Source organism: Apium graveolens, chromosome 6 (genome assembly GCF_009905375.1).
Source record: "Apium graveolens cultivar Ventura chromosome 6, ASM990537v1, whole genome shotgun sequence".
Classification (NCBI taxonomy): Eukaryota; Viridiplantae; Streptophyta; class Magnoliopsida; order Apiales; family Apiaceae; genus Apium; species Apium graveolens.
The window spans coordinates 66,535,969-66,555,146 of NC_133652.1; the positions used below are offsets into that span (position 1 = coordinate 66,535,969).

A 19,178-nucleotide genomic window follows, 5' to 3' on the forward strand; every position below is an offset into this window, starting at 1 on the left:
ATGATCCTCTCTTATAATCCTTGAATTTAAATCCTTTTTATTCTGTTACCTTATACTCAATTCTTTATGTATCTGGTAGATTTTCGGGAAAAATCAAAGTGTTCGGAATTGGATTCTGACGATCTTTACATACACTTATATACCATATAGAGTACTAATAAAATCTCAGAATATCCATAACAGAACCCCTATATAGTGTGGCATGAAAAGTTTTCTCATTTAGCAAAAACACTATTCATAAGGGTTTCAAAAATTTCCAAAAATTGGGGTTATTACAGTGTAGCTAGTAGAACAAATTAACTAAGCAAAACACATTTTAGCAGAGAAACATTTGTAAGTTGTATTCTGTAGAATTTCTCTGTAGTTTTGTTTATTCACTAGTAAAGCAGCTGTGAGCTATTCAAGCCTCACATGGTTCTCTTGATATATATATATATATATATATATATATATATTTCTAGTGGATACATTCAAATCCACCAGAAAGTTTTAAAGACCTGAGCTTTTATTACTTTATGTTTGATTTACTTAACTCCGTATTCCGCACTTTACAAATCAAACAATTAGATATAAATTGAGTTAGAACCATTTTTCATAAATCTCAAAAAGTAACCAGAATTACATTCAACCCCCCCTTCTGTAATTCTTGTTGTATTGTTAGGTAATAACAGTTGTTGAGGTTATGAGGTGGATGGTTCATCAGAAACACCTGTGACTGGGGTCACAGTTGGACTCACAGATTGCTATGTGGTTTTGACAATATGTTGTTCTTCACTTGTAGTGGGAACCTCCAATTGAATTGGAGGGGATTTAATTGGGTTACTGTCATGTACACTAGCATCAAACCCTTGTGTGTCTTGCTACACACTGGCACTTGAATGTACTATACTTGCCTCCCCTAAGACAGGATCATGGACAATTGTACTCCTAGCTTCAACTGCGAAGGAAATATCTGCTAGGGCTGTGAGGGGAGTTGTCCCTACATGAGGAACCTCCAATTGAATTGGAGAGGATTTAGATAGCTCCCCCTCAGGAGTACTACCTTCAAACCTTTCAGTCTGTGAAGACTGTTTTACACATGAAGGTGCATTAGAAGTATCCATGGGGTCTTCAGTAGAAACTGATGAACCCCCCATATTTGTGATGGTGTCATCAACGTCTACCCCAATATGTAGCCTCTTATCATCTAAATGGAGTATCTTGGTGGTGAGCAAAGCTTCTTGAGCTAATTCACTTGATTTTTGTTGCAATTGAGAAGTGGATTCTAGTGGAACTGGAATAGAAGAAATTTGAGTCATAAGAATTTGGTGCTCAGTTGTGAGTGTTGGCAGCTCCCCCTGAATGAATGAGAGGGCTTCAAGAGATGTGTCCTCACAGTGTGTGCCTTCCTTGTTTCTCCTACCATACACTTGAATTACTTCTCGTGCTGGCTGTGCATGCTCACTACTGGTTGTTTTTACAACTGCATCATGTTGGGAGGATACAAAGGTGGCTAGAGTGGTCAGCTCAGGTTGTTTACTTCTTTTGGATCTTTTGACCAGAGGTGATTCTTTTTCAGCTATCTCCTCACCACTCTCAGTTATTGCAGTTAGGTTTATCCCCTTTATCTTCTTTTACTCACCTCATCCTTTTGAGAAGATGAGGTGGTTGGTTGCCTAGCTTTCAAAGGTTTTGAAGAAATGATTATAGTTTGGGAAGATCCCCGTGGGTGTTCCTGTGTTTGTACTTCCAGAGGTTCAGGGATCATAGCTGAGCTAGATTGATTACCAATACTTCTCATGTCTGGCATATAATAAGGATAAGCCTTAATTTTTTCAATCATGAAAGGTGTTAACTTAAGACTTACTGGAATCTTATTCTTAGTAAGAAGTGATCCAAATAGAATTTTGGATACTTGCTTACAATTGTCAATTAGTGTTCTATTCATACCTTCTAGCATGTGTATGGCATTCACCTTATAATTTAATGCTGACATAATAAATCTAGGCAGAAAGATCTCCTTACCTCTTGATTCCAATGGCATAGTCAACCTGGTGCTCAGCTCCTCCAATATGTAGTCTCCTACATTTATCTGTTTGTTGTGTGCCATCGAGTAGACCAGTTTCTGGACAACACTGGATATGTTGTCAAATTCTGACTTTCTACAAGTAAATGCCCTTATCACAGAGTCAAATAGGAATGACCATTCCCTTCTCAGATACTTCCTATTCATGCTGGCCAATTTAATCCTCTCAGAATAGTTTATGAAGTCCATGAACTCATGCAACTCATCCTGAGTTGGAGCCTCCACCAGATTTTCAGTGGGAATGCCCAAAGCCTTGTTGACATCATCCTCAAGAATCTCCACTCATTGCCCTTTAATTGTGCAGTTTATCACTATAGCTGCAGCTTGATTCTCATGCGCAACTGTCATGGTTGTTGCTGTGTTCCAGAAATCAGCTAGCACATCTAAATACAGCACAGGATAAGCAATTAGAGAACCTACAAAGTAGGTCTTGGAAAGGAACTTAACAAAGCACTGAAAAACTTAAGGTGCTTGATTTGCATCTAAAAATGCAAGAAAGTTGGTTTCCTTGGGGAGAAAGGGTACAAGATTGTTCACTGCCATTGATATGAGTATGAAGTTTAGTGGGTCAAAGAGATTTGTGAGAAAGAAGGAAAAATGAGAGAGAAATCAATTTTGGATTGAAAGCTAGGTCATTTTAGATCTCGAAAGTTGTAAGTAAGTGTATGTATCGAGAAGTCTGGGTATTTATAGTAAAAGTAAATGACTTGTCGAGAACTCAAAAAATAGACGTTTGGAGTTTGTCTATCGAGAAGTCATTTTAAGAAATGAAGTACATATCGAGAAGCCATTATAAATTACTCTTTTAAAGAACTCAAAATTGACTTATCGAGATGTCAAATAAATACCCAGTTTGTCCAAAAAGTGGATTGAATTAATTTCAACTTTTATTTGAATAAATTCAAAATAAAATTAGAATAAATTTTCCAAGAGTATTTTATCAAAATAATTTATTAATTTAAATTATCTCAGTTCTGAGTTATTGATAAGTCAAGAATTGTACTTGTAGAGAACTCTGTGAATAAACACTACTAGAGAACTCTACAAGGACTTATCGATAAGTCATGTTTAAGCCTATCGAGAAGTCACTCGAGAAGTCAGTAAGTTGGCCTATCGAGGAGTCACTCGAGAAGTCCTAAAATGACTTGTCGAGAAGTCAATTTTGACTTATCGAGAACTCAGTTTTCTGTATACTTTTGGTTTTTGTAACTCTGCCTTGTGTTAATTTTACATATTAAGAATGTAAATTAACAACTGAGCAGTTTACTTAAAATTTGAAAAATTCCAAGTTGAATTTTGAATTTTTGAAAAACAATAAATATGCAGAGATTCCTGAAATATTTATAGTTCATATTTCAGTTAATTTCCAATTAAATTAAATTAATTATGATTTACTGGAAATTAATTTACTGCAAAACATTAGCTGAGTTTTTGCCTTAGGATGAAGAATTAAGCAATCCAATTTCACTTACAAGTCTAGTAAAAGTTGCTTCATCCAAAGGTTTAGTAAAAATGTCAGCTATTTGTTTTTCTGTTGGAACAGAAGTGAGCTCAGTGGTACCATTTGTAACATGTTCTCTAATAAAATGGTACTTTACATCAATGTACTTTGTTCTAGAATGATTAACTGGATTAGCCACTATAGATATAGCACTAGTATTGTTACACATAATAGGAATTTTGTGTAACACTAGGCTATAGTTCATTAGCTGATTTCTAATCCAAAGCACTTGAGCACAACAACTTCCTGCAGCTATGTATTCACCCTCAGATGTAGAAGTTGATATAGACTATTATTTCTTGCTATACCAGGATACAAGTCTTTGTCCAAGAAATTGACAACTTTCACTAGTACTCTTCCTGTAAACCCTGCATCCAGCAAAATCTGCATCTGTGTAACCAACAGCTTCAAAATCAGTTCCTTTGGGATACCATAATCCCAAGTTTGGAGTTCCCTTCAAATATCTGAAAACCCTCTTTACAACCATCAAAGGTGATTTTTTTGGATTGGATTAAAACTTCCCCATCAGAATCACTATCAATGTTGAGGTTTACAAAAAAGGCTTCAGCTTTATTATCATCAAGGCATTCCAAGCCTGGATACTTGTCATCATCGAAAGTCACATCTGTGCTCTCCATAATCTTCTTTTTGATTAATAACATAAACTTTGTAAACTGTTCTTTCTAGTGAATATCCCAGATAAATTGCTTCAAAAACCTTTGAGTCAAATTTTCCCACATATTCAGAGTTGTCTTTCAAACGGTAATACTTGCTTCCAAACACATAAAGATGCTTTTCAGTAGGCTTTCTTTTAGACATGATTGAGGTGTTCTAGCAGCTAAGAATTCTTGAACAATGCCTTTGCCTTTGCAGAATTCACTCAATGTTACATTTCTGAATTATGTTCCACTGTCACTTCTCAATCTTTTTACACAATTGTAATCTTTAGCCTGTTTTTTTATCTTCTTGATGTGCTCAATTATGATATGTGGAGTTTCATCTTCAGAGTACATAAACTCTACCCAAGTGTATCTTGAGAAATCATCCACCATCACAAGTGCATATTTGTTCCTTGAAATTGATAAGACATTTACTGGCCCAAACAAGTCCATATGAATTAGTTCCAAAGGGGTACTTATAGAGTTCACATTTTTTGACTTGTGACTTGATCTTTTCATTTTTCCTCTCTGACAAGCTTCATAAACTTCAACTTGAGCAAACTCCAGTTTAGGCATGTCTCTTACCAACTCCTTTTAGACCAAGGTGTTAATTGCCTTGATATTTAAGTGAGACAACTTTTTATGCCAGAGCATGCTTTGTTCTTCTGATGCCTTGGTGTAGAAGCAACACTCACCATCCTTATTTGTTGAATCAAAATCTGCAACAAACAAGCTTCATTTCCTTGCTCCTTTCAAAGCAACTTCACCAGTTTTCTTGCTGATAAAAGTGCATTCTTCTTTATTAAATAAAACTTCAAATCCTTTGTGTGCAAATTGGCTAACACTAAGAAGATTCACTTCAAGACCATCTACCAATGCTACATCATTAATGACAACATTTTCAGAAACAATCTTACCATATCACATTGTGAATCCTTTGCTGTTGTCTTCAAAGGTCACCAATGGGGCAGCTTTCTTCTCAAACTGTGATAGCAGGGCCTTATCACCTGTCATATATCTGGAACATCCACTGTCAATAATCCATATGACTTTCTTCACTTTGCCCCGCACACAATGAGTTCTAAGTGTGTTTAGCAACCCAAGCAGTGTTGGGTAAATTCTTTTTGTTAACTGATTTAGCAGAAGTAGAATGAGTAGTTTCAGATAAAATAGAGTTCACTGACTGTTAAGCTTTTTCCCATTCTGTTGTAGATCCAATTCTTGTTTTTTTAAGGTCTGCCCTTAGTTTGTAGCAGCTCTTCATCACTTTCAAATTGCAAGGGATGCAGTCAAACTTCTCTCAGAATGAGTAAATATCATTTGCATTTGCTTCATTGTATTTGCAAGCTCCTTCAGTTGGCTTGCTATCTACCTTTTTACAAAGGTGAGTTAGGTGATTCACAGAGCCACATTTTTCACATTTCTTTCTTGGAGTATCTGCAACATAAGCAAAATTGTTGCTTTTGTTTATCCCTATTTTTCTATTTCTATTTTTCTTTTTCTTTCTTGCATCTCCAGTTTTAGTTTCTTTAACAGGAGTTTTTCTTTTTCTTTCTTGCACCTCCAGTTTTAGTTTCTTTAACAGGAGTCTTGGGACTTTGTTTGTTCATAAGCTTCTTTTTAGTATTGGAAGACTAAACTGATTCTTCAGTTTTCTTCTCTTTATCCTCATCAACAATTCTTGCTTGATAATCAATTCTTTTTCACTGAAGTTGACTTCACATGCTTTGAATATAGGTGCATTAACCTCTTTCAAAAAGGTTGGAGCATTCTCAGTTTTCTTTGATTTCCCTTTGTCACCTACAATCTTCTTTTTGTCATTCATGGAATCATAGTCAAGGCCTATAGCAATGTTTGTACACGGCTTATTCTTCTCATGGTACTGTCCGACCAGTTCAGATGCATTTCTGAAAGATTTCATCTTCACTTCATTCTTTTCCAGCTTATCCCTTAGCACTGCTTCAATTTCATTTGCACACTTGAGCTTGTTCTTTAGATATGCATTTTCTTGTTTTAAAGCTTCAAGCTCCACCAACAACAATTCAGTTTCTTGCTTCTCACTTTCAAGCTTCTCATTTATCTTTGTTAATCTGCTAACTTCTTCATTAGCAGCAACCATGCTTGTGTAAATGTGAAACATTTCTGTGCTCATCTTTTCAACAGTTTCCTTATATTGATTCATATTTAAATCAATAGTGGTAAGAGTTGGTGTATGTGCTTTTGATGATGATGATTCACCTTGCTCCAAATCCATTAGAGCATAGTTTCCAACTTCCTCATCTTCAGCATTATCTGAATCATCCCAACTCTTTCCCTCTGCAATGTAAGCTTTGTTTTGCTGCTTTTTCAGAAGAGTTTCATACTTTGCTTCCAGTTCAAGATAAGCTTTGTCTTTCTTTTCCTTCTTGAGTTTCCTGTATTCTGTAGCAAAGTGGCCTAGTTCATCACAATTGAAGCACCTTATATTAGATATGTCAACATATCCAGTTTTGTAGCCATTCTTACTATCAGAATTGTACTTCCCTTTTTCTTTCCAGTTGTTGTCTTTATTGAAAGACTGTCCTTTACTCCTGAAGTATCTTGGCTTCTTTACTCTAATATTAGAGAATTTTCTAGCCAAATAGGCCATTGATTGATCTAGCTCATCCATCTTCAAGAGTGTAGAACTCATCTTTTTCCAATTCCAAAATGACTTGTTCCTGTGAATCATTTGTTCTTTGCTCACTTGTTGAGGCAACTGGAATTTGAGATCTTGACTCATCAGTCAATGTTTGGATTTCATTGACAATTAAAGCACTTGATCCATCTACAACATGTCCTTGGCCAGATCTCAATGATTTTCTCTGAATCATTTCAAGTTCATATATTTTGAGAATTCCATATAGAACTTCCAGTGTTATCCTACTTAAGTCTCTTCCTTCACTGATTGCTGAGATTTTATGTTCCAAATGATCAGGGAGAGTAAGAAAGAACTTCAGGTTCACTTCTTCAGCTTCATAATATTTGTCATGAAGCTGCAAATTATTTATTAGCTTGTTAAACCTTTCAAACACATCATTAATACTTTCCTTTGGCTTTGCCATAAAACCCTTATACTGTGAAATCAGTATCCTTCTTTGGTTTGACCTAACTTCTTCAGTTCCTTCACAGAGTATCTCAATCTTTTCCCATATTTTCTTGGCAGTGTCACAGTTGACAATGTTGTTGTACATCACATTGTCAAGTGACTCAATCAATATTAATTGCAAGCTACTATCCAGGGAAACTTTCTCCTTTTCAGGGTCAGTATACTCCAAAGGATCTTTTGGAGCAAAATGAGCTGGGATAACCATGTCTCCGTCTGTAGATTCCTCAACATTAACCATAGGAATGAAGGGCCCATTCTTGAGGATCTGAATGTATAGGGGATTGACCATCCTGATAAACAACATCAATTTCTTTTTCCAAAGAGTGTAGTTAGCTTTGTCAAAGGTAGGAATTTTGATGCTACTAATTTTCTGTGTATTCATTCTTCCAAGATCTTGAATCTATTTGTTTCAGATTTTGCTCTGATACCACTTGTTAGGAAATGAATAACACACACGGGGGGGGATGAATGTGTTTTACTGTTTTTGGGCTTTTCTTGAATTTTTGTGGTTGAACAAAGTAAATTAAATCTTGTAGTAAAATGTTTTCATGTAGGAATTAAGCTTGCAGAAAATAAAGAACACAAATCTTCAAAACTCACTTAATTTTATATTAAAAATTAAGACTGTTTTGCTACAAAATTTCTAGGCTCTTTGTTGATAAAGAGCTTAGCTTCTTCTTGAAAGCGTTACAAGAAATTTGACCTAAGTTGTTACCTTTGACTTAAGGAACAGTGTTAACTTTATAACTTAGTTAACTGATGGTTTATACAGTGTACAATAAGACATGCTATTAGCTTTTCTAAACTGTCACTTGTCATTTTTATTTATAGAAAAGTAGATCTTCCATTTCTGGCTTAGCATATCTTGGCACCCCGTGTTCGTTTTGATCTTCCTTTGTTAGTTAATCTTTACCATTGATCTTGCACATTCTTCAAGCTGCTTTTTGTAGACTTGTCAATCCAGCTGTTTGGATTGTTTGTTGATTGTTAATCTTGAATATTGAACTGGTTTGTGATTCTGTAATTTGAGAATTTTACTCGAGATCTCCAATTAGGCATATAGAGATCTTGACATCTCGATAAGTATAATGACTTATCGAGATCTCTAATGCTCTAGTTAATTTGACTTATAGAGTTCTCTGAGTTTTCAAATGAAACTTTAGCTTATCGAGATCTCTCAGCATCATGTCTTCACTTTGTATTGTCGACAACTTAGAGTTCTCTAGTGAATTTTAACTTATTGATATATCTGAGTTCTCTAGTGGACTTTGGCTTATTAATAACTCAGAGTTCTCTAATGAATATAGACTTGTTGATAACTCTGAGTTCTCTAGTGAAGAAATGACTTGTCGATATCTCCAGCCTTCATGTCTTCTTGACTTGTCGATATCTTCAGCCTTCATGTCTTCTTGACTTGTCGATATCTCACTGAGTTCTCTTGTAGCTTTCCTGACTTCTCGATAAGTCATTTGGAGTTCTCGAATGACTTCTCTATAACACTAAATCTGTGACTTGTAGAGATCCTGACTTAGAATATTTTTATCCAAACAGATTTATTTAACTCCAAGCTTATTCAAAATTCTTCTGAGGCATGATCTTCTTGATCTTCTTCCAGATAGAATCCTTAGGCGTGATACTGTTTTAGGAAAAAGACTCCAGTCTGCTCCTTTACATTTTTACAGACTTTAAATGTTACAAGTACAAAATATAAATTAAGATAACAATACAACTTACTTAAGGTTGACAAAATGTCTTGGTCTCGTTAAAGTACAGGCAGGTCTTTTACAACAATCCCACATATACATCATTCTACTCACAAATTAAAAAGAAAGATCAACACATAAAACCGATTATGATAAGATTAAAGCAATACCTGTCTGAGAATGGCGACTTGACAAACAAAATTAGCCCCTTGTATTTGTCTCCCTTCTCTTGTTTTCCCTAGTTCAAAGATGTCCAAGAATTAAATAGTAAGAGTGGAATAAGAAATAAAGGAGTAAATATTTAAAAATTTAGTAACTTCCCACGTTTTCCAAGGAAATGAACCGTCAAAACTTTAAAAACAAATGATTTATGGGGCCCACAAAGGTGAAAAAACGGGCGTGTGAAACCCATTTTCCCTCAAATCCCGTGATTTTTTACTGTCTACCTATGAGATACGTCACTGCCTCCTCACGCCCCTAAAAGCAGTTATACACCTGTTTTCGTGATCCCTTTCTTTCCTATTTTGAAAAAAGAAAATTCATTTAAACCATCATAATAATTCCTTTTCAAATTTGATCGCTTCCTAAAGAAAGCCACACTTGTGGGGGCAACTGATGCCATATTGCTACACGCCTACGGATCAGTATACCCCTACGACCTCTTTCATTTGCAATAGGGCTGCCTTTAAATGAATAAGAAGCCGAAGGGTTTACACCCCCGAGGGCACCATCATGCCCTCGAAAGCCTTAGGACCAGCCTCCGTAAGCATAGCCTACGGATACCGTTAGCTTCGTCGCGATCTTATCCTCTATCCCTTTCATTTACACGTGTCATTCACCCAGACCTCATGTCATTCTTCATCCTCCCCTTGCATTCCACATGTCCCGTTATCCCCCTTCCCTACCCTCCACATATCCCACTAGCCCAGAACAATCACCTAGCTACTAATATAGGGGACAACTGGCTAGTAGGGAGTAATAAAAGGAAAAAAGAAAGGAAAGAGTAAGGTAAACATAACAAGACAACTAAAATAGAAGAACACAATCCTACGAACCAAAATCAAAACCCACAATCATAGCCATCAGAGGATAACAAAAATTACTTGCTCAAAAATTAAATTTAGTTGTACATAACAGTTTCGGTCTATAACCAAGATGGGAAATATAGCATTTTTTTGGCTATATGATGGGAAACATATCAGTGTTCGATCTCATCTTGAGATAACTTAGTTTCTTAGAGCAACTCTGAGAGTTACTTGACAAATTTCTAAATAAATTATTATAATATAATTTTTTTAGTCATTTAACATGACTCAAGTCCAATAATCCTCCTCAACTTCTCTCTATTTAATTTTAAAATAGTTATGTACACTGTAGACAAGTCTGATACATCAAATGGGAGGAAATGATGGAAACATACTAGAGGGATATAATAATATATCCAAGTATCAATTTTTTTAGGAGGCCTTACATGTTCCTCAATAAAGAGAAAATTTTTGAAGATCTTAAATTTATATGGAGGGTTTAGAAGAGTGTTGGAGCTGTTTTTTGTGTTATTTTTATCAAAATATGACTTAAGAGGGGAGTAGAGAGGCCTTTGGAGTTGCTCTTATAATAGTTAGGAAAGTCATTAGTAAGAATGTGTTGGTTCAGATGAATATATATTTAGGCCCCATTTGTTAAATCTGAATCTTACTTTCTGATTCGGTAAAATTTCAGGACAATCTGAACGAACAATTATTTTGAATATCTGAATGATTTGTGTTGATTGTTAATTTTTTTAATAAATATCTGAATGGTAGTAATTTACTATTATACCCTGCTGAATGATTAATATTGTTTGATAAAAAAAATCTATTTATCTCCTGAATGATCCCAAATAATTCTTCTTTAAATACAGTTATGAAAATTTGTCGGTTTAGCGGGATTGGCCGAGTTATAGAAACTTTTGCAACCCAACTCAATTAAATTTGTTTGAAAATTTTTAACCCAACCCGTAAATATATATATATATTTCTAACTAAACCCTACCCATTATATGTCGGATTAGGTTGGGCTGAGTTGGTTTAAACGGGTTAAATATTTTAATAATAGGTGTTTAATATTATACAATATCGGGTACTTCAAAATATTAAGTAAAATTAAAATATGTATAACTTACGAATTAGTGCTAATATATGTTATTTTAACAAGTACTATAATTTTAGTAATATAAATTATAACGCAAGTCATATACATACACACAAAATGTAACCAAAATTTATAAAAAAACTATACTTCCTCTGTCACACCCAATCGTTAACGTTTGTGAGAAACTGTCTAATACACATTTAAAGATGAATATAAAGTACAATTTTATAATTTATTTTAAATTCTTTTCTGAAAAATTAATTAAATTTAATTTGTATTCAGAAAAAGATTTTGTTTAAAATGTATGAACTATACCCCACCCAATCGTTAACGACTGTGAGAGACTGTCCGATACACATTTAAAAATGAATATAAAGTATAATTTTATAATTTATTTTAATTTTTTTCTGAAAAAATAATTATATTTAATTTTTATTCAGAAAAATATTTTTTTTAAAATGTATGAACTATACTTTATATTCATCTTAAAATGCGTGTGAGACTCTCTCATAAACGGTAACAATTGGGTGGGACGAAGAGGGCAATATATTATATAATGCACAACCAGCAAACAAAAATACAAAGGAGGTCGATAGATGTAATAACCCGCACTTCCGGACCATTAACTCTAAATCAAAACTAATACAAAATACAATTTACTAATTCAGAATTCTATTACAGAGTTGATTACTACAAAAGCGCAGCTAAAAGCGCAAGTCCAAAAGTCAATCTACTCTAATCCTAAGGTCCTCGAATTCTAATGCTATCCAAGTCCAATTCTTAGACGAAACCTGAAATTGTAAGTAATGAGCTATATAGCCTAGTAAGAAAACAATCGATCCAACTAGTAGGCCAAGTAACACATATAACAAAATACGATACGATATACAATATACGAAACAAACACTTGTAATACACATTCTTATTCTTATTCTTATTCGATACATACGATACACATGTCACATAAACAACAATAATTCAAAATTCATAAGCCATGCCACGATCACTACAACCCGGGGATAACAGTCTCAAAATTTCATAAAAACTGTCACTACAATCCGGTGACTCTGACCCTTAGTTTTTATTCGATATTTTCACTAACCATGGCATAAATCAGAGATCTCAAATTATCGTTTAGACATCACATAATACATCAATACATATTCTATATCACATAATACTATCAACTATATCATCATTTAGACCAAGTTTTAATAATCAAATATAAACACATAATATACAATTTTTAAAACACTGGAAAGATTGATCAAAAACTTACCTCTAAACCTGATCAGATATGAAATTACCCTTTTTGACTCTCTAAACGATATTTTCTTGGAAAATACTAAACACAAAAGTTCTAGAGATCGAAAAAAACTTTCCGAGAAGTACAGAATCAACGAATTCTGACTTACGATGAATTTTCTACAAATTTTACAAGACTGCTAATTTTTATGAACAAAGGCCCTACGAATTTTATAAATAAAAACTAGGAATATAAATATGGTGTATTTATAACGATACAAAATCATATATCTTAATTTACAAGTTATCCATATTGAAATACGATCCAAATTTTAGGCTCATTAGTCTAATTCAATTTTAAATCCTAGTCATTTTCTAATTTTAATACTTTTTTTATATAATTATTAAGCTAATTCAAAAATTATAGGATATTACAATATATATATATATATATATGTATATATAAATACAGGTAGAATATAGTTGAGATAAAATAGTCAATTTTGAAAGATAACCAAAAAAATTGTGTGAACAACGGATGAATTTACAAGAATAGTCGATGGATATATGCGGAAGATAGATTACAAAATGATTCAGCAAAGAATTTTAGCAGGACTCGTCCAGCTGTTTTTTGGTGTCGTCCAGATAAATGTCACTCGTCCAACCCAATTTTCTTAACCCAAATGACCTGAACAAGTGATTGGTCCGGTGAAAACTCATTCAGTTTTCATTTCTTTATTAACAAATGAGGCGTTAGACAGAATATGATTTGTAGTTTAATGTAATGTTTTGACATAATTTAATTGTCCATTTAACTCGTATAACTTAAATATGTACACAATTTAATGTATTTATTTACCGTTATCACATTAAAAAAATAGTTATCAATTTGCAAAATAAAAAAATAATAATAAATACTAATAGCATCTTTCTACTTTCTCGTTCTCACATAAACTCAAGCGCACTTCAATTCAGCTGAGATCACCTCTGCTTCGAAGTCCCAACTTCTGCCTCAATTACAATTTAGTAAACTGAATTATCCGAAAATTCGATTGCAGTTGATTAAGAAATCCTCCTCCAGTTTTTAGAGAATTTAAAACTAATATAATAGTGTAAACTTTAAGATATACTATTAATTCTTATGCCCCTATTATTCTGAAACTCGTAGATGAATGATAATTTTAGTCTATTTTTATATAAAATTAACGAAAATGGCCAATTTCTGAAAAGTTCGCCAATTTTAACCGATAACATACCCAATTGTTGGTATGAGACTGTCAGTGGAGTATATTTTATATAAATTGGGATACTCAACTGAGAGTGGAGTATTCAATCGGTTAAAATTGATCATTTTTTCGGAATGGTTATTTTTGTTATTTTTTTTAAAATTGTTTTTCTTTTTTTCTACAATTAAATCATGATGTCTTTTGTAGATAAAATAAAATAAAACAGACCAAATAGGACTTCAATTATTTTTTTTAATATAATTTCTCTTGCAACATGAAGTAAACCAGAATCAGTTAGTGTTGAGAGACTTGAGAGCCATTCATGATTCCTGCGAGTGAATTGTTTTTTTTTTAAAATTACACAACGAGATTATACAGCTCAATTAATTTTAATTTATTTTTAAGCAAGATATCAATTACAATATCTTACAGATTGGCTTCACACATTTTTGCTAAGCAAGATATTAACTCTTTTTGATAAGCAAGAAATTGACTTGACAATTTTGAAACAGATGATATCTCCAGACAGTGAGAAACAAGACAAGCCTACAAGAGAAAATGAATGTACATAACACCAGATACTTTTTGCACTACTGTCTGTTACACTACTAGAAAATGATCAGGAACTTAACACAAATGTTTTAAGGATACAGCAGAACTGCAGAACTTTCACCTAAACCTGTTTTAATTTTAAAGGCTAGGGCACATCAAGAATCCGAGTTGATCAAATATACAGATAGTATTTTAAAGGCAAATAACATAATGTACCTTAAGAATATCTCGAAAGGTTTAAACTTTTCTTGTCTGTTTAATCAGCAAGAACGCTAATTATTCGATGAAATGAACTTAGCCAAGGATGACTTCCCTTTAGACCAGCAATCTTATGAATCACCAAATTCAAAACTACTGGTCATTGTATACCCTTAACGGAAGACAGTGAGAAAGTGGTGGTTTCCACCACAAAGATCCACCTCACCTCCTTTGTGAGACTTGTTGATATGAGAAGGGTAAGTAGAGAACCTTAGTTCTTGCTGCAGGAAATTGCTGCCATCGTCTGAAATGGTCAAGTTGTCAGCGCTCCAGTTTGCAGACAAAGGTTTTTTCCGGTAATTTTGAGTGGTAAGATGAAGCTCAGATTCCAATGTTGTTCTGCACATTTGGCGTTCAGTTGATTCTGAGAAATCTTCCTCAGTGTGAATGGTGCTGTGTTTGGAATCTTCGAGCTTCTTCTTGTTGAGGAAACGGCCCCCGGATCCTCTAGCCCTCTTCAGTGCATGAAGATGCCTGGATTCGTGGAGATATGGCTGGACAATTTAAGAACAAGGTTAGTAAAGGAAAAATTTATTGCTCGCAAAGCTTGACCTGATGCATTGAGACAAAAGCAAGGTCAGATGCACCTATAAACTCACCTTTCGGTTTTTTATGACTTTCTTTTGAGCCTCAAGCTTGGCACGGTACTCTCTCCGCCTTAGAATTGCACTGTACTGTTTTGCATTTACATATATAGGTTCATCTTGAGAAAAATCAAGAGGAAGTGGCACTCTAGTAGAAGCTACAGCCATCGCGTGGGGATGATATATCTGGGAAGATATTAATTCTTATTTCTTAGTACAGAAAAATATTTTTAGAATGCTGAAAATTTATATCTGAAATATTAGAAACTCGAATTGCTGAGATTAGTAGCTCAAGTCTCTTTTCTTTCCTTAACAGCTCAAGTCTATTTGACTAAGAAGGGATAACCAAGAACCTCTCAGAGGACAAAAACCTTGGGAAAGTGAAAGCAAGGACCTTTACCACATATAGGATTTTTATAAATGTATGCAAAAAATTAAACTACAACAGAATATAAATGAAATGTTGTAAATACCACATAAAATGCACCTATCAGTCAATCAGCTAATATGGTATAAGCACAGGAAATTGTAGGGGTGGAGCAAAAGTAGCATAAACAGCCACAAGTTAGGTAGGCAATAACAGTTTTTTTTTTTTGCAAAATCGGAAAACTCACCATTGATTGTGGGTCATTAGCAAGTAATCCAGGACAGTATGGATCAGGATAGGAAAGTGGAACACCAAACTGATATAAACGAGCAGTAAATAGCATCATCATTGTAAAATTAGCCCCATATAGACAACATATTATACAAGCTAAAATTTAGATGTTACACGAGGCTTACAAATTGCTGTTGGAAATCAACTAGATATGATGCCTCTTCAAGCTTTTTATGGGATTCCTTGGAACCTAAATACCAAGATAAATAAGATAAATAAAAATTACCTGATAGAACTAATTAGAAATTGTTACGATGTATCTTGTTAAGATAAATGATATCCATTATGCAGTTTTTTTCACACCTCTTGAATTATAACGAATCTGCTGCAAATGATCTACAATCATATCCTCATATCGCAAGGAAGCCTGCTTTAATGTATATTGTCCATATCTACAAGTTTTTAGATAATTTCCCTTCTAACTGCTTTTGCTCTCCACATTCTTTTCATTTTATATATCACATGAACAAGCCTATGTTGCTGATATGCTTAATAGTCACCCTAAACAAGCACTTAAGCTTCTAAACACAGCACTCAGTGTTGAAGTAAAAGAGATACTAGACATCCACAGCTGATTTCCAGCAGAACTGTATTAGACAGCTACTAGTAACAAGTTATAAAATGGATGATGGAGAACTAAGTTCTTAACTGAACTTTGTGGAGAGCATCTTCTGCACATTAGGGCTGCTTTTCCCAGCACTAACCACCTCAGGGTATGACTGACCAAACGACTGAGTTGGGGACATGTCCCTCTCTTGGAAATGGAAGCCCAGTTGCTTAGAACTCTGAGAGTATGGCGATGGAGTTGCCATCTTCAAACTTAAACTTTTCAATAGACATGATTGTTCAGCATATGAATGATGAACATGTGATTCAGTAAATGTCCATGGGCGTGAGGATCCAATTAAACACGGGGTCACTGAATGGGCAGTACTTAAAACAGACTCTTTATTCAGCAAATCATACATTTTTGTTAAATCGGTCTGATCCCACGAAGGTGCTAAATTCCAAAACTTTCTAGAACCCGAAATTATGTAGTAGTACACTCTAAAGTTCAACTTGAGCAAACACCTCAATGACACAGGGTTGCTGCACTAGTATGATAAACAAAAAAATCAAATTAAAGGATAATAGACAGTGTTTGCAGTGAGTTGTCTTCAAACTCCAAATTATATAATGTTCTCTTGTATTGTTTTTTCTTCTAAAATTACAGAAATAGAAAAGTATTTCAGAACAAGTTATCCATAATTATACCTATTAAACGAAATACCTAAAGATGGTGCAGTGAATGCAACACACTCTTCAGGCAGAAAATAATGAACATATGTTGTCCTCAGTAATCAGAATGTTCGATAGTTAATCCTATGTGAACTATCTAATATCAACCACAAGCAACACATTCAGGGACTTTGCATGTTCGTAAACTTCTAACTTATATAAATGCCATGTCCAAAACTCCATACCTGAGCCCGGGCGACATATTATCTAAGTAGAATATATATAATCAACTGTTACTTGAGTCAAAAAATACTTCACCCTTGGGCCTTGAGGAACAAACATACAACAAAAATATGGTCGACTATTTCAGCATGAAGATTATCATTCTCCTGTTGTAAGCTATAACAAAACCTATCTAATATTTGGCGATGAACTCAAACACAAGCTTTTTTGTTGCAAATTGTCATAAACTTTAAGTCCTTTCTCCGATTAGTGCCAACAAATACATAGTAAACTTTTGCAGAATCGACAGGAATTGAATCTCACAAGTCACAACATCACAGAAGATCAAACAATAATATCCTAATATTTACCAGATATATAAATGCAAAGTTTAAAAAAATGATGAAAAAAAGAAAAACATATAGGGGGTAGGAGAAGCATTTTGCCACACCTCCCAACTACTGTATAGAACTGAGAATAAAAACAAGTCTCTACAGTTACTCAAATCAAAATACTGTATAGAAGTACTCTGTTAGATCTCCTTTAACCAGAGCATCTGATTTGAAAAGGCCATACACAGCAAACCCCATAATCATAAATTTTAGTATATGTTAAGAGACCACAGAGATAACCTATACAAGAATCAAGAAGCATAAACACACATACATAGCAAAAACATACAATATAACACATCACACATATAAAGATCACGTACATGAGATGATACATATGCATGAGAAAAGCAGGGGAAGAAGGACCTTAACAGAGATATGCTGGGGTGGACTTGGGCATGTCTCCTTTCCTCAAACCTCTTAAAATCAACTCTGCTCTGTATATAATATATGCATACAATACAGGTACCAACATATAATTTGATTATTAGTACTAGTAAAATTTGAAAACCATCTTGGTTTTGCTGCTAAGTCCAACTCCTTAAACAACTGCAACTTGCCCTTCAACTCCTCCTATCTACTTCCTCCATTAATAACACTGCTGACTACCTACAATTATCTCATCACCACTACCACCTTCAATATTAAATTAATTAATTTGTCTTTGTGCTTTGTTGTCATAGTATTTTAAATATTTTAATAATGCTTTTGTCTTGTAGTGTATTTTCTTTTTCTAATTAAAGTTAGTAACCGTAAGTATCATTGGTTCCACTCCAAGTTAAGATATTTTATAAAATACCGAGTATCAATCAAGCTGTAACATCTTTTTGAAAGAATTATCAAGATTTGTATTCTAAAATCCCTCGGTTTTGGAATGGAAATAGTTTTAAAACTTGTGTAGAGAAAAGAGAGAGCTGAAATAGTTCCATACGTGGAAGTCATGATAATCATGATTTCACGAACCAAGAGCGAGATTTGTACCTGCTGCTGCTTTTAACATCATGCTGAATACTGAAAAATATATTATGAAACTAACATTTTTCCTTTGGAACAAAATTGCATTTTTAAAAAAAGGTAAAATTTGCCCAATAAATTGACATTATTAAGAAAAACAATGATTAATCAAAAAATGGATATAGCAGGTAATAAAGAAAAAAAGTCATAGCCCCCACGGGTTGTAGGAGCATATGCATAAAATAAAAGAAAAACCAAGTTTTGTTAGAAGCAACTTCGGTATTTGTCAACCAAGATTATTTTATTAATAATAATATAACACATGTTTAATATGTTTTGCATCTAGATGTTGTGTTCTCTTATCATCTCAAATTTTAAGGTTCTAAAACCTCGTAAACCTGAAGCCAATGTATACGAAAAGGAGACATGGGACCTTAAACAAAGCAGGCCTAAGTACACGAGCCAAGTATTCATTGTCCGAATGATACAAATCTGTTGCCTCCGCTTTTTTCACAATTATCTTTTGGTTTCACTACGAAGAATAGTTTAGGTGTTTTAAACAATTTTTGAATTTCACAACCCTAGTAATCCAACATGAAATCGATAAATATAAAATCCGCAGTAATTTCACATTACCGCTTATTTCTAATGGCCACCATATCTGTGTAAAATCGCAACTGACAT

At 33.9% G+C, this 19,178-nt stretch overlaps 1 protein-coding gene across 4 annotated transcripts; it reads right to left on the reverse strand.

The window, feature by feature from the left end:
- Positions 1–14,185: 14,185 nt before the first annotated feature.
- Positions 14,186–18,193, reverse strand: LOC141663711 (nuclear transcription factor Y subunit A-3-like). 4 transcript variants are annotated; one of them, XM_074469507.1, is made up of 6 exons: positions 17,907–18,192; positions 16,358–16,797; positions 15,834–15,898; positions 15,665–15,733; positions 15,066–15,236; positions 14,186–14,960 (listed from the first exon to the last, which is right to left on the reverse strand). In XM_074469507.1, the coding sequence occupies exons 2-6, from the start codon at positions 16,674–16,676 to the stop codon at positions 14,580–14,582; spliced, it is 1,005 nt and encodes a 334-aa protein (XP_074325608.1). In that variant the 5' UTR covers positions 16,677–16,797; positions 17,907–18,192; the 3' UTR covers positions 14,186–14,579. The 4 variants fall into 4 exon arrangements, with proteins under 4 accessions (XP_074325608.1, XP_074325609.1, XP_074325610.1 ...); XM_074469508.1 differs by having other exon boundaries at positions 16,358–16,802; XM_074469509.1 differs by lacking the exon at positions 15,665–15,733 and having other exon boundaries at positions 17,907–18,193.
- Between the last annotated feature and the right edge of the window lie 985 nt (positions 18,194–19,178).